Genomic DNA, 13,139 nt, shown 5'->3' with positions numbered 1-13,139 from the left:
AGTATTCAATATTTTGAATTGCGGTGACCTGAGGTAAGCCAACAGGCCGAAACATTGTCACATTAAAGACTTATTTGTGCAACTCAGGAGTGTGCGGCACTTCCCTCCTCTTGCAAATGTTTTACTGGTTGCCAGCACCTCCTTTTCTGGTATGTGTTTTGCACCTCTATTCATCAGTATTCAGTATTTTATCTAAAACATAATTTATTAATACATCATATACATACATGACAACTAAAATGTGGATTAGGGGGTGTGGTCGGTGGATCAATGAGCTAAGATGCCGTACCATTATGCTGGTGACCTGGGTTCGATTCTGACCCGAGGTCCTTGCTGATAGCCTGGCTCTCACGCAGACCCTTCGTGCTTCGTGCATCTTCGTTAAACATCGTGAGGTTGGTAACAACCATCGCGTGAGAACCAGGTCACTTTGCCAATCCCTCCCCTCTCACTCTCTCACTCATTTCCTGTCACACTCTCACTGTCCTGTCTGAAATACAGCCATGAAAGCCCAAAAACACATTTTGTTCGTTGTTTTTTTCATAAACATCCCTCGCATTCCCAAGTCACCCACAAAAGCAGGTTTTAAGCGATGCTCAAAGAAAATAAATGTCACTTCTTGGAACCAGGAAGTGGCTGGTGCCTTTAAGCTTCAGATCAATACAAATATAAGCTACACCAGACAAGGGGAGTGCTTCTGGCCCCAGTCCGGTTCCATCCTGTTATGCCCTTGACTATACTATACTGTACTGTACTGGAGGGTTGTTACAGTCAGTCAGCTCTGCATAGCCCTCTGTCAATCAAAACTAAAGTGTCCTTTTGAGCAGTGGGTGGGGCATGGCTCAGTGGGCTTGTCTAGTGTGCTGTACTATTACGGCAGGGACCCAGGTTTAATTCCAGTCCGAGGTCATTTGCCGATTCTCCCCCATTTCTTTCTCCCCCTCCTTAAAATACTTTTACAAAGGACCCTGACAAAGAATCCGACAAAGAACGTGTAGGTCGAAACGTGTCGGGCAGTCTATTTGCCTTTGAAAAAGTAAAAAATAAGAACACAGTTCCCACAGTTTCCTGTTCTTTATTTTTTGATGTCTACTTTACCTACTTACTATTAGAGCACCCGTGTAAAAAAGTCTGGATCCACACAGCACTTCCGTTTTTTTCCTTTTTTCTGAAATTTTAAAAATGTGTTCTTTAGGATAGCTTGTTAACACAAGATGAGAACCAGAGCTTGGCCAACCTCCAACTGAGCAAAAGGGCTTCAGCCACATAGGCGGCTATGTAGGCCTATGCCCGTCTATCTAGTACGCAGGAGCGGCAAGTTAACAAGTGAACAGTAGATGGCAGTATTTCATATATTATCAGATGGTGGCAGCACAAGAAATCCTGAATGTGCTCTGCTGCACAGTTCAATAATTAGTTAGGTCAGTGTTTGGCTAACGGGCAATTCTATATCAGATGAAACAAGCCTGACAAATAAAATGCTCATTGTCTTATCATCTGGATATCTTTTCTGCTTTTAAAACATGAAAGAAAGAGTTGTTATACCCTTCTCCTCTTTTAATGCCATTGTTCTGTCCTACATAGTAGAACACTGCAGTATAATAGAAAATCTGCATTATTATTCATTATCCTATTGAAATATCCATGAAAGACTAATTCATTTGAGCTCTTTTAAAAAAACGTTTTAACCCATACATTTATATTTCTAATATGATCATGAATTATTACACAACTCTTTTAAAAACTTTTCACATAGTCCAAAAAATTTAGGGTTTAGAGTGTGCCCATTAACAGCTTGAATCTTGGAAAAGGTCCAACATTTGTTAAAATCAATGGGAGGTCTCATATAAGACAACACAAATGTGATTGTGGTTACGTTTTTGGTTATGTTGTGGTTATGTTTTTAGGTTACGTAATGATAAGTGATGATTATCATGCACCGTTCTGATTGAAAAGGAATGGTAAATTATACTCTCTGCCCTGGCCTCCATGCATACCTGAGGCTATTGATGATGGGAATTTTTTTAACCAGAGAGGACACTGAATTGGTGGGATTAGGGAACAAAGGGTGGTGAAAGCCACACACTTCTGGCAAGCAACCTCAGAGACCAAGACACAATACCAATACAGAGACCAGATATTTGGGGGAAAATTCCACATGGACTACCCGTCAAAAGATGACGATTTTTTTCTCTTTCCCAGAAAAACCGAGAGCCCTTTAGGCTTCCTGGAGTATCCATGTCTCTGGTTTCACTGTGACCTGGAAGCTCAACCTCATGGCTTCTGCCCCAGGTCACTGGGTGGTAATTTGGAGAAAGCTGTATAGTAGGTATGTCTGTCTGGTTTACCACATGACACATTGTGTCTCATGACTTAGGCACACTGGCAGCATCATCGTCTTCTCCTTATTGTTATTATTCCATCTTAACCCCAGTCATTTACTTTTCTGTATTGAAATACAGTCCCAAGAAAAAGTTTGTACACCCTTTGAAATTTCTTACCTTTCTGTTAAAATTGGTCATAAAACATGGTCTGATCTTCCCGGAAATCACAAGAAGGAACAACCAGAGTCTGCTTTAACTAATTCAACCCCAACATTTACAAGTTTTCATATTTTCATTGGCCATAAGATGTAAACATTCACAGGACAGCAAGGCATAAGTAAGTACACCCTAGCATTCAATAGGTTTTAACCCTAAGTTAGTCACAATAACCTCAACCAGATGTTTCCTGTAGTTGCAGATCAGATTAACAAAACAATCTGGATGTATCTGGTCTCCCTCTTCTTTAGAAAACTGCCTCTCGTCAGCAAGGTTTGTGGGATGTCTGGAGTGCATAGCTTTCTTGACTTCATGCCATATAATCTCAATTGTTTTTTGTCAGGGCTTTGACTGGGCTATTCCAGAATGTGTATTTAATTATTATGAAGCCATTCTAAAGTCGATTTGCTTCTAAAGTATGGGTTGTTTCACATTTCAGGACCCATACTCTTGTGTGCTTCAACTGTTTGACAGACTATCTCACTTTTTTCTGTAAAATATCTCGATAAACTTCTGAGTTCATTGTTCCACTGATAATAGCAAACTGAAAAGGGCCTGAGACAGGAAGGTAGCCGCATATAATGATGCTCCCGCCACCATACTCAAAGGTGGAGATGATGTTTTGGTGAAGGTGTGGTTCTCCAGTTCTCCTCCAAACATGACATTGTGTGTTCCCCTGAACAATTCAACTTTGGTTTCAACGTTGGTCTATAGAATATTTTGCAGTAATTCTATGAAGCATATAAATGCTTTTTCGCAAACCTCAAAGGTGCGGCAATATTTTTTTGGTCAGAAACCCCATTAATTTTAGATTGGCAGAATTAATCCCATTTTTAGCTATTCTTGGTTACATCTCCTCTTCTGAGTATGGTGGCGGGAGCATCATTATATGCGGCTTCCTTGCTGCCTCAGGCCCTTGACAGTTTGCTATTATCAGTGGAACAATGAACTCAAATTTGTTGTGATATTTTACAGAAAAAACGTGAGGAAGTCTGTCACACAGTTGAAGCACACAAGAGTATGGGTCCTGAAATGTGACAACAACCCATACTTTAGAAGCAAATCAACTTTAGAATGGCTTCATAATAATGAAATACACATTCTGAAATAGCCCAGTCAAAGCCCTGACAAAAACAATTGAGATTATATGGCATGAAGTCAAGAAAGCTATGCACTCCAGACATCCCACAAACCTTGCTGACGAGAGGCAGTTCTCTAAAGAAGAGAGAGACAAGATACAAACAGATTGTTTTGTTAATCTGATCTGCAACTACAGGACAAGTCTGGTTGATGATATTGCAACTAACTGAGGGTTAAAACCTACTTAATGTAAGGGTGTACTTACTTATGCCATGCTCTCCTGTGAATGTTATGGCCTTCAGACCAATAAAAATATGATAACATGTAAATGTTTGGGTGGAATTAATTAAAGCAGACTCTGGTTGTTCCTTCTTGAGATTTCCAGGAAGATCAGACCATGTTTTATGATCAATTTTGACAGAAATGTAAGAAATTTCAAAGGGTGTACAAACTTTTTCTTGGGACTGTATATACTGTATGATGTATAATAATATACAATAAAGTAAATCTCACAACTAACTTTGCTTTCTCTTGAATACACAAGAATATTGGAGTCTGTTTTGAACAGGATCTGTGCACACCCAAAACTAGACCTTGAACTGGATAACTGCAGCATAACTTGAAACAATGAAAATTTGTCATGGCCTTATGTTCGAAGTCGAACACCGGTAACACTAATGATTTCATTAGTCCTACAGCTGAGTAGTTCACACAAAAGTCATTTCAAGGTATTGCATAAGTTGCGTAAGGCCTGGGGCTTATCTTCCTTTGGCTACACTTCCACCGCTAATCTCAAACCGACTGGCCTTGTTCTGCCACAATTATAGATTAGCCATCAGCAGGGCTGAGCATGGACCAAAGAAAAGGCCAGGGTATTTTTATGCAGCGGGATGGTGGTCACTAAGAAGACCAATAGCATTGGAACCTGAGGACCATTGACCCACCAGGAAATGCCCAGTATTCCTGATGACCAGTCCAGGCCTCGGTCATTTCTGCTCTCAGCAAGCTCATTTAGTGAGAATAAATGCTTAAAAACATGTGCCTGTTTTGAATGGGACCAGACTGGGACCAGAATTTCTTTATTTTAAATTATAAATTATTTATTTTGAAATTCGCCATCCTTTGTATACTGCATTGCAGGTCAATACAGCCTGAGATACTCTGAAACAACTGCTACAATGCCCTATTATTATTAACTAGTTGATGCTTATATGTTTTAGATAATATCGATACAGTACACTGGTGAAGGGAGATGTAATTGCCATGCTAAATGTTATACCCACATGGAGTATAAGTGCCTTTAAGTGCCTTTTAAGTGTACTTTTACATACTGTGTTTCCATTACGTCTTTGTGACTTAAAAGGCCATTACAAGGTAAAAATCTGGAAAAGTAAGGTCTTGACCCTCATGTCAGATACTGTATGTTTTGGTGTTCCTTTTGGCAGTAGTTATCTGCGGTATGAGGTGGTGGCAGACATGATACATGATTGATATAAAACTGATGACAGAGGCAGATATTTTTGTATTTTCTCATTGTATTTTTGTTTCATTTTCACAAAAAAAACAGTTACAAGGGGAGAAAAAAAGAGCCTTTCAATAGAACCTGAGGTATTTTGCTTCAAGCAGCCTAACGTGTAAGGATTTGTGTCTTAAAAAGATACCTACATGAATATTTATCTAGATGTTGTTGCTATTTACACAACATAATAATAATAATAATAATAATAATAATAATAATAAACAAATTAAGCAATAACGACATCCTGCATCTTCTCTTTACAGTAATTAAATATATAACAACCTTTATAAACACAGAAGTAATGAAAGACTCACACAGGAAGTGGGAAGTGGGAGAAATCCAGGTCTGAGTTTTACAGCAGCACAAAATACATGAAAAGGGCAAAAGGCTGCAATACAGAAAAGCTAACAGAAAGGTACACAAATAAATACACCCTTCCTCTCTTGCCCTAGTGGGCTACACGGCATTCACATTCACACTGACCGGCCCTACGCACTACCACTCTTTTGTCTGATTACTCCTTTGGAAATCAATGAAGGGTGAAAGGAAATGAGAGCGAGAGATAGAGGGAGGATGGAAGGGAGGAAGTGAGAGAGAGAGAGAGAGAGAGAGCGAGAGGGAGGGATGGATGGAGAGAGAGAGCATAATGAAGGGATGTAGAACGTGCACTACACCATGATTGTGCTGGAGTACTGTGCTTGGCGTTGGGCTTGGCGATCGAGGAACTCCCCCTGAGAAGTGCAGGTTGGTGGTTGTACTGTAGTGTAGCATCAGACCCAGAGACTAGCCCATAGTTCAGGACGTCAAGCACGGAGTTAAGTTTACATCCGTCTTCAGGTCACATCTCAAGCCATGCACAGTAAAAGTGCAGCGTTAATTCAACACACAGAGAGTGTTGTGGGACCAAACCCCCTCTAGAAGTTGTTGAATTGACTCCCCAAGTGTTGAATGAACACTGTATTTTTAAATATGTTGCGAGACCTTGCCAGCAGAGAGATCAAGATATACGCTTGAACGCTATTTAGATGGATGATGAAGGGTGATGTGTGGTTAGGCTACCTATAGCAAAGGGAAAATAAGTCTCTGAGGAAGTTCTAAGATGAACCTAAGACCATGTCCAATTCTAAATTCAAGAGCTTGGGCTTCACTCATTCTCTCCCTTCCATACACACTCAAACAACCTTCAGACAATAAATAAAGTATAAATATGCAAAGTTGCTGAAAGGGCTGAGAAGCGAAAAAAAATCCTCCCTCATTTCTCCCTCTTCTTGAGTTATTTTCGTTGTGCTTTTCAGTACTATAAATTCCTCAGAATAATCCGACAAACACAATATGCCAAAGAAAGGGATAACAAAAAATACTGATTCGTAACTGAAAGCACATTGCCGTCAATTCTCTGGGACTGTTCCTTCAGATACTTCGAGTAGACTGTGTTTTATAATAACCCCTGAAACAGGGAGGCAAGACTGTTCTGTTCTACGTCATGCACAGACCCCACTTGGCTGGCCAAAACTGTATGGTATGTAATTACGGGTGTTTTTTGTTTAAATCTGAACATTGTGGTACCCTTCACATCAGATGATCCCAGGCCTAGGAGTGCTCTCGCTACAGCCCAAAAATGCATACTGGGAGGGGGAAACAGCGCTATTGCTTATTGTTGTGTGTGTGTGTGTGTGTGTATGCTTGTATGTGTTTTATATAAATATCTTCCAGCAACAAAAAAATTGCAATCAACACAAAGAAACTTACACAGTCATTATATTATTTTCTCATTACCAGAATGAACATATAGTAATAAATTAAATGAATTTTATAACCTGGGAGAAACATTGTAGTCCATTAAAATAGCTATTCGTAATAGAAGATATATAGAGTCTGTCAATACGGGACCAGCAGCTGTTCAGCATGCTCAGTGCTAGGAGGAGATGACATCAGGGAGGAGGCATCGTGCAGCGGATGACCAATCCAAAAGGAGGCATCGTGCTGATGACCAATCACAAAAGGGACCCCGGCGGCTACTAAACCCGCCCCCCAACCCCCACCCCAAAAACCCCTTTAAAACCACAGCTAGCTAAATTGCAAACACTGGGGGGAGATGGGGTTTCATTATGGGGCTAGAGTGAGACAATAAGAGCATGTCCTTCCAACAAAAAAGGACCCAGAAATTGTCTGGAGATCTACTTTTGGTTGAGGGGATGGACTATTCACTGAACCACACACATACAAACACACAAACACGGTCCTTCATCTGTACACATTGAGAGTGTGTGATTCACTGTCCTCAGAATACAGCTGTGTGTCTTCACCACACAATGTGCTTGATGGGGGGAGGGGGGTTCCACTGTTTGGCGAGTGCTTCCCTGGGAGATACACAACCGCACGCACGCACACACGCACGCACACACACACACACACACACACACACACCTGAAGTCCATCCATAGCCAGCCAAGGCTTTTTCACCATAGAGTCATAAGAGTCTGTGTGCTGTATAGAAGATGTTGAACTCTGCCCACCTCACGCTCTCTTGCTGCTGAGAAATATCCCATTAAAAAAAAAAACTGAAGTCCTTGGTTGAAGTCCTTTACCAAGAGTTTGTGTCGCATGGATGCGATTTTTAAAAAAAACAACAAAAAAGCTAGACAAAACAACAAAAAAAGCGCTGTGCATTATAAATTACCCACAATCCTAAAGCCCACCCATCCCACCCACCCACCCCAGTGTCCTTCCCTCCATGGCGTGGAGAGTAAGGTCTCTGTCTCTATATCTGAGGAGATATCAGTCCCGGGTTCAAAACGTAAAAACCCTGCCACTGATTTGATCCAAACAGCAGCATCGGCTGAATCAGCTGACGGTAATGAGTACTCAAGACAGGTAGGCAGCTTACTCATTGACCTCAGTTTGTGTTGGGTGGAAACCGTGGCGGGGTTCTCACTTCTGAACCAGGTGTTTTTGACACCCCTGCTGTTAGTGTCTCTCTCGCGCCCCTCTCTCAGGCCCCTGCGGGTCGCTGTTCTGTCCAGCAGCGCGGGACCTGTCAGGACACCTCGATGATCTCCATGCTGCCGGAGAAGCTGGACTGCTTGCTCATCTTGCCCAGCTCCTCGCAGGAGCGCGTCTCCGAGATGCCCTCCTCGAACTCCATCTGGCAGCTGCGCCGCTTGAACTGTTTGTCGGTCTGACTCTGTGCCGAGGAGCTGGCAGCGGCGGCGGCACTGGCGTCTTCGTGCCAGCTAGCCCTGGCGTCTCGAAGCTCGCCGGCCTTCTCCCGAACGCAACCCGCCGCCGATGATGATGATGATGAAGACGCCGTGGCGGCGGACAAGGATGTGGAAGAGGAGTTGCCCCCGCTGGGTAGGCTGCTGCAACCCAGAGCAGCGTGGGCTGAACCTCCGGCGCTGAAGTCCCCTCCACTGGTGCCACCACCACTGCTGCCGCCACCACCACCACCACCAACCAGGGACTCGTAGAACCATGGCACGTCACCGGTGGGCGTGACGGGCGTGACAGGAGTGGACGCCTGCACCGTGTCCCTGTGCTTGGTCCACATGGGGCCGGAGCCTAGCGGCGGGAGTCCCAGGAAGAGGCCCGGTGTTTGCTGCCCCCCCGGCTGCAGGCTCAGGTCCAGGCTAGGGCTCTTGTGCACGGGCTGGGAGCGGCCCAAGCCAAGGGAGTGCACCGGAGAGCTGCCTACGCTGCTGACGCTGTGCTTGGAGGATTTCCGCCGGGAGCGGGTGCGGCCCTCCCCTGCCCCGCCGCCGCCACTACCGGAGCCAGTGATGCCCGACAGCACCAGCCCGGGCGACTCGATGGAGCCGCCGCTGTCCGAAGCGGGAGAGTAGGCGCAGATGCCGTTGGGCGCACTGGGGCTGTCCAGCTTGCACAGTTTGGGCACGTCGTCCGAGTGGGTGGGCACGGGCCGGAACGTGCCGTTGCCGCAGCCGCCACCGCCGTTGTTGGGCGTGTACACGGACTTGATGTCCAGCGAGAAGGAGCGCTTGAGGCGGTTGGTGTCCAGGATGCGCTCGGCCGACAGGTTGAGGCCGTTGAAGCCTTGCTGAAGGGAGACCGGGGAGCCCTGCTGCAGCTGTTTGGAGCCCTCTCCTCCTCCTCCGCACTCCTGGCCCTCCGAGGAGGTGTCTTTAGTCTGGCCTGACCTCTCCCCTGGTCCCCCCTGGTCACCTCCACCGGATGTGGAGCCCGAGGCGTCTTCCTGGGCGTCCTGGCCAGACCTGGAGAGGTCCGTGGAGGAGAGCGTCTGCAGCAGCCTCAGGCCCTTCTCGAACTCCAGCAGCTGGCCCAGGAAGTTGAAGTTGGGCGAGATAGACGGCCTCTTGTCCTTCACGAACCTGGAAACACAATAAAGAGACGGGGGAAATTTTGAGAGGCAGCGGGTTTAGGGTTAAACAAATGAAGAACTTAAGTTGTGATAGGCCACCGCTCATCTGTTTAGAAGGTGCAGGATTCAGTAGAAATTTCTGTATAAAAATAAGACAATCCGCACACTTCAGGTCTATTTTTGTGCAAAGAAACTTTACTTGACTTGCAAGCTTTTTTAGACAAATGAAGAAAAAAAAGAAAAACCCCAGGATAATCATGGCCAATCTCCAACCACAGTGAGTCAGTCTTATCCACACTGCACCCGCAGGATAGGAATGGCCTTTACATGTGTACACTGTTTAAAGCACGGGAATTTCTCAGAGAGCGGATTTACCGGTATGCGTCATCTGATGACAGGCCCATTGTCTTCATGATGTAAGCGATGGCGATGGTGGCGGACCTGGAGATTCCAGCCAGACAATGCACGATCACGCGGCAGTTGGAGACCTTGGCTTTGTCTGAGGAGAGGAGAGTAGGGAAGAAGAAGAAGAAGAGAGAGGGGGAAGGGGGAGGGTGGTCAACAAAGCTGATTCAGTCATACAAAAGAGTCTCAAATACCTGCCCTCACCCAGCTGCACTGCGGCCAACATGCTTCTCAAATTCCTAACTTCCTGGAGCTATTTACATCTCTCTCTCTCTCTCTCTCTCTCTCTCTCTCTCTCTCTCGCTCTAACACACACCTGAAGGCACACAGCCCTTTACATAAACTTTCACATGTGCTTCCATTCTCATTCACTATGGAGTTACGTGCATTTGAAAATGTGGTACAACTTCTAATATGTCAAATATAGCATGAGTTCTACGAGGAGTGTTCATCAGAATTGAACATTTCAGAATGCTTTTCGCTTTTTCATGTTCTGTTAGGGGTCATAAGTTAGCGAGAGTTATAGAATGCGTGGAATGGCAATGTCCTTTATATATTATTATTATTATTATTATTATTATTATTATAAATTATAAATATATATATAAGAGGGGCTTATATGCCTTTATTTGATATGACAGTCTGAGATGGTGACAGGAAGCGAATGGGACAGAGAGACGGGGTGGGATCGGGAAATGAGCCCGGCCGGACTCAAACCGGGGTCCCCGTGGGCATACAAGCCCAAATGTAGGGGGCTTAGCGCGCTGCGCCACAGCAATACCCTTTAAAAAAAATTCTACATGGTTCCTCATGCAAAAAAACCTCCACTTAACACTAAATTAAAACCTATTTCCTTACCGATGAAGGCATTGGTCTTGTCCAGCCAGGGCAGCAACTTCTCGCAGTAGTTGTCGTTGACGGGAATGCGCATGAAGTGGCTCTCCTGGATGAACTCGGGCTTGGGGCAGGTGTTACTGGCGTTCAGCACATACGTGACGCCATGCTGAGCCATCAGCTCCTGTGACAAACATCAGGAAGAGGGACGATTAGAGGGGTGACATAGGTGACAGAGGTGAGAGGTACACGTTTTTTTTTTTAACACTGTTTACTTTACAGTGTGTGTGTGTGTGTGTGTGTGTGTGTGTGTGTGTGTGTGTGTGTGTGTGTGTGTGTGTGTGTGTGTGTGTGTGTGTGTGTGTGTGTGTTCGGTGTGAGCACTTGGCCGTGGCTGTGGCTGGTTGCCGCAACTGATTTAATCACTGTGCTCAAGGCTTTATTTCAATGTCACAAAAACCCCACAACGATATTTCCTGCTTGGTTTTGTTCCTTGTACATTTACGTAACTGATATGCTTTCTTTGAAATCTCATTGTACTTGTACTTGGCAATAAAGGTGTTCATTCTATTCTCTCTATCCTTTTCAAATTCATTAGTAACTTCTTCTTCACATTTTTTCTTTTCCGTCTGTGTGTGTGTGTGTGTGTGTGTGTGTGTGTGTGTGTGTGTGTGTGTGTGTGTGTGTGTGTGTGTGTGTGTGTGTGTGTGTGTGTGTGTGTGTGTGTGTGTGTGTGTGTGTGTGTGTGTGTGTGTGTGTGTGCGCGTGTGCGCGTGTGCGTGTGAGCGTCCGTGCGCCCCACCCCCTCCTGAACCCACCTTGTTGAGCACGTCCTTCTGCGAGCCCAGGTAGAGGTGGGGCAGGATGCGCGTGGGGCCCACGTTGGGCGCAGGCAGGCAGGGCTGGGAGATGCTCATGGGCAGGCTCACCGCCGGCTTCCCCTCACACAGCCCCGGGAAACAGGAGGAGAACGCAGCGAAGCCACCTGCAAAAACACACACACAAACAAAGACATGACATGGATGAGTTAGTGCCACAAAGGCTAGTACCTGCAAAATCACACGCATAAACAAACACACAACATACAGTATATAAGTTAGTGCCATAAATCCAACTGAGGGGTATACTAAGATGCTGGTTCAGGAGACAACCAGGCTAAGTTAAGAGGTAAATGATTTAATAGAAGAGCCTGGAACCCACATTTTCTTAAGAAAATTCCCCCTCTTCTGCCTGGGCCTGGGACAACAGACCCCTCCGCCCCACGCATGCGCTTGCACGCACACACACACGCACGCACGCACACACAGTGTGAGTGCATTCCATACATAGATAAAAGTAGGTTGCGTTCATCATTAAAAAAATCACTTCAAATGACATCTAACAGATGGCTTTGAAGTTACCAGCCAGTCAGACATCCAGGTAGTGAAAGTTGATTATAGGCTTGTGTGTACAGTATGCACCTGTAGGCGATGCTGGGGTTCCCCGTGTGCCATTCATGTGTGTGGCCCTCAACAGAGACGCACGAAGAGCAATGCAGAGTTCAGCGCCAGTGAAAGTGAGAGATTGACTGACTGGGTGTAGTAATTTTCCACACAGACGCCGACACAGAGAGTGGAACTCGAGCAGACAAAGGGACGGAAAGACCCTTCTCTCAGCCTAACATCACACACACATGCAGACAAACACGCACACACACACACACACACACACACACACACACACACACACACACACACACACACACACACACACACACACACACACACACACACACACACACACACACACACACACACACACACACACACACACATCAGTGCCTCTCTGACACACACAGACACAAACATATAGCTATAAGCACGCACACACACACACACACTACAGACACACACACACACGCACGCACCCAAGTCATAAAAAGGGAGTAACCATATGTCGTCTTGCCCTCTCTAGTTCTTACACTCAGACAGACAAAAAAGTGCCATAAACCTTCCTGAGTAACAATCCTATAAGTCCAGAGGCCATGGCCCGGCCTTACAGCATGCATACACCTTTTTTCAGTGTGTGTGTGTGTGTGTGTGTGTGTGTGTGTGTGTGTGTGTGTGTGTGTGTGTGTGTGTGTGTGTGTGTGTGTGTGTGTGTGTGTGTGTGTGTGTGTGTGTGTTCATCCTGGGTGGCCGCAGTCAGACAGAGGAGGAGAAGGAGAAGGGTGTGTATGCGTCGGTGTCTGCATAATATCTAGTGCATTCATTTACATGTTCATTCATTTGTTCGTGCGTGCGTGCATGCTACAGATTCAAGATTGTTTATACTGTAGGACATTCTCAAGTTATGACTAATCTTAAAAATCATGTAATGTAATATAAATATATAATATATTTTTGGGTGCGGTTTCTGCATTGAACAGGAGTGGGGGTGTGGT

At 45.2% G+C, this 13,139-nt stretch overlaps 1 protein-coding gene across 2 annotated transcripts in view; it reads right to left on the bottom strand.

Moving 5' to 3' along the window:
- Window positions 1-5,137: 5,137 nt before the first annotated feature.
- The window catches only part of dusp8a (dual specificity phosphatase 8a), a 69,552-nt gene continuing 61,550 nt past the window's right edge, over window positions 5,138-13,139 (bottom strand). For both annotated transcript variants that reach the window (XM_063197302.1, XM_063197303.1), the window contains 4 exons: window positions 11,536-11,702; window positions 10,742-10,901; window positions 9,854-9,977; window positions 5,138-9,488 (listed from right to left, as the gene is read on the bottom strand). In XM_063197302.1, the coding sequence (XP_063053372.1) occupies window positions 8,177-9,488; window positions 9,854-9,977; window positions 10,742-10,901; window positions 11,536-11,702 (1,763 nt within the window). In that variant the 3' untranslated portion in view covers window positions 5,138-8,176. The remainder of the gene's footprint in view (window positions 9,489-9,853; window positions 9,978-10,741; window positions 10,902-11,535; window positions 11,703-13,139) is intronic.

Source organism: Engraulis encrasicolus, chromosome 4 (genome assembly GCF_034702125.1).
Source record: "Engraulis encrasicolus isolate BLACKSEA-1 chromosome 4, IST_EnEncr_1.0, whole genome shotgun sequence".
Taxonomy (NCBI): domain Eukaryota; kingdom Metazoa; phylum Chordata; class Actinopteri; order Clupeiformes; family Engraulidae; genus Engraulis; species Engraulis encrasicolus.
Note: the sequence above shows the minus strand (reverse complement) of the source record. Positions and strands in the feature narration are given on the sequence as shown.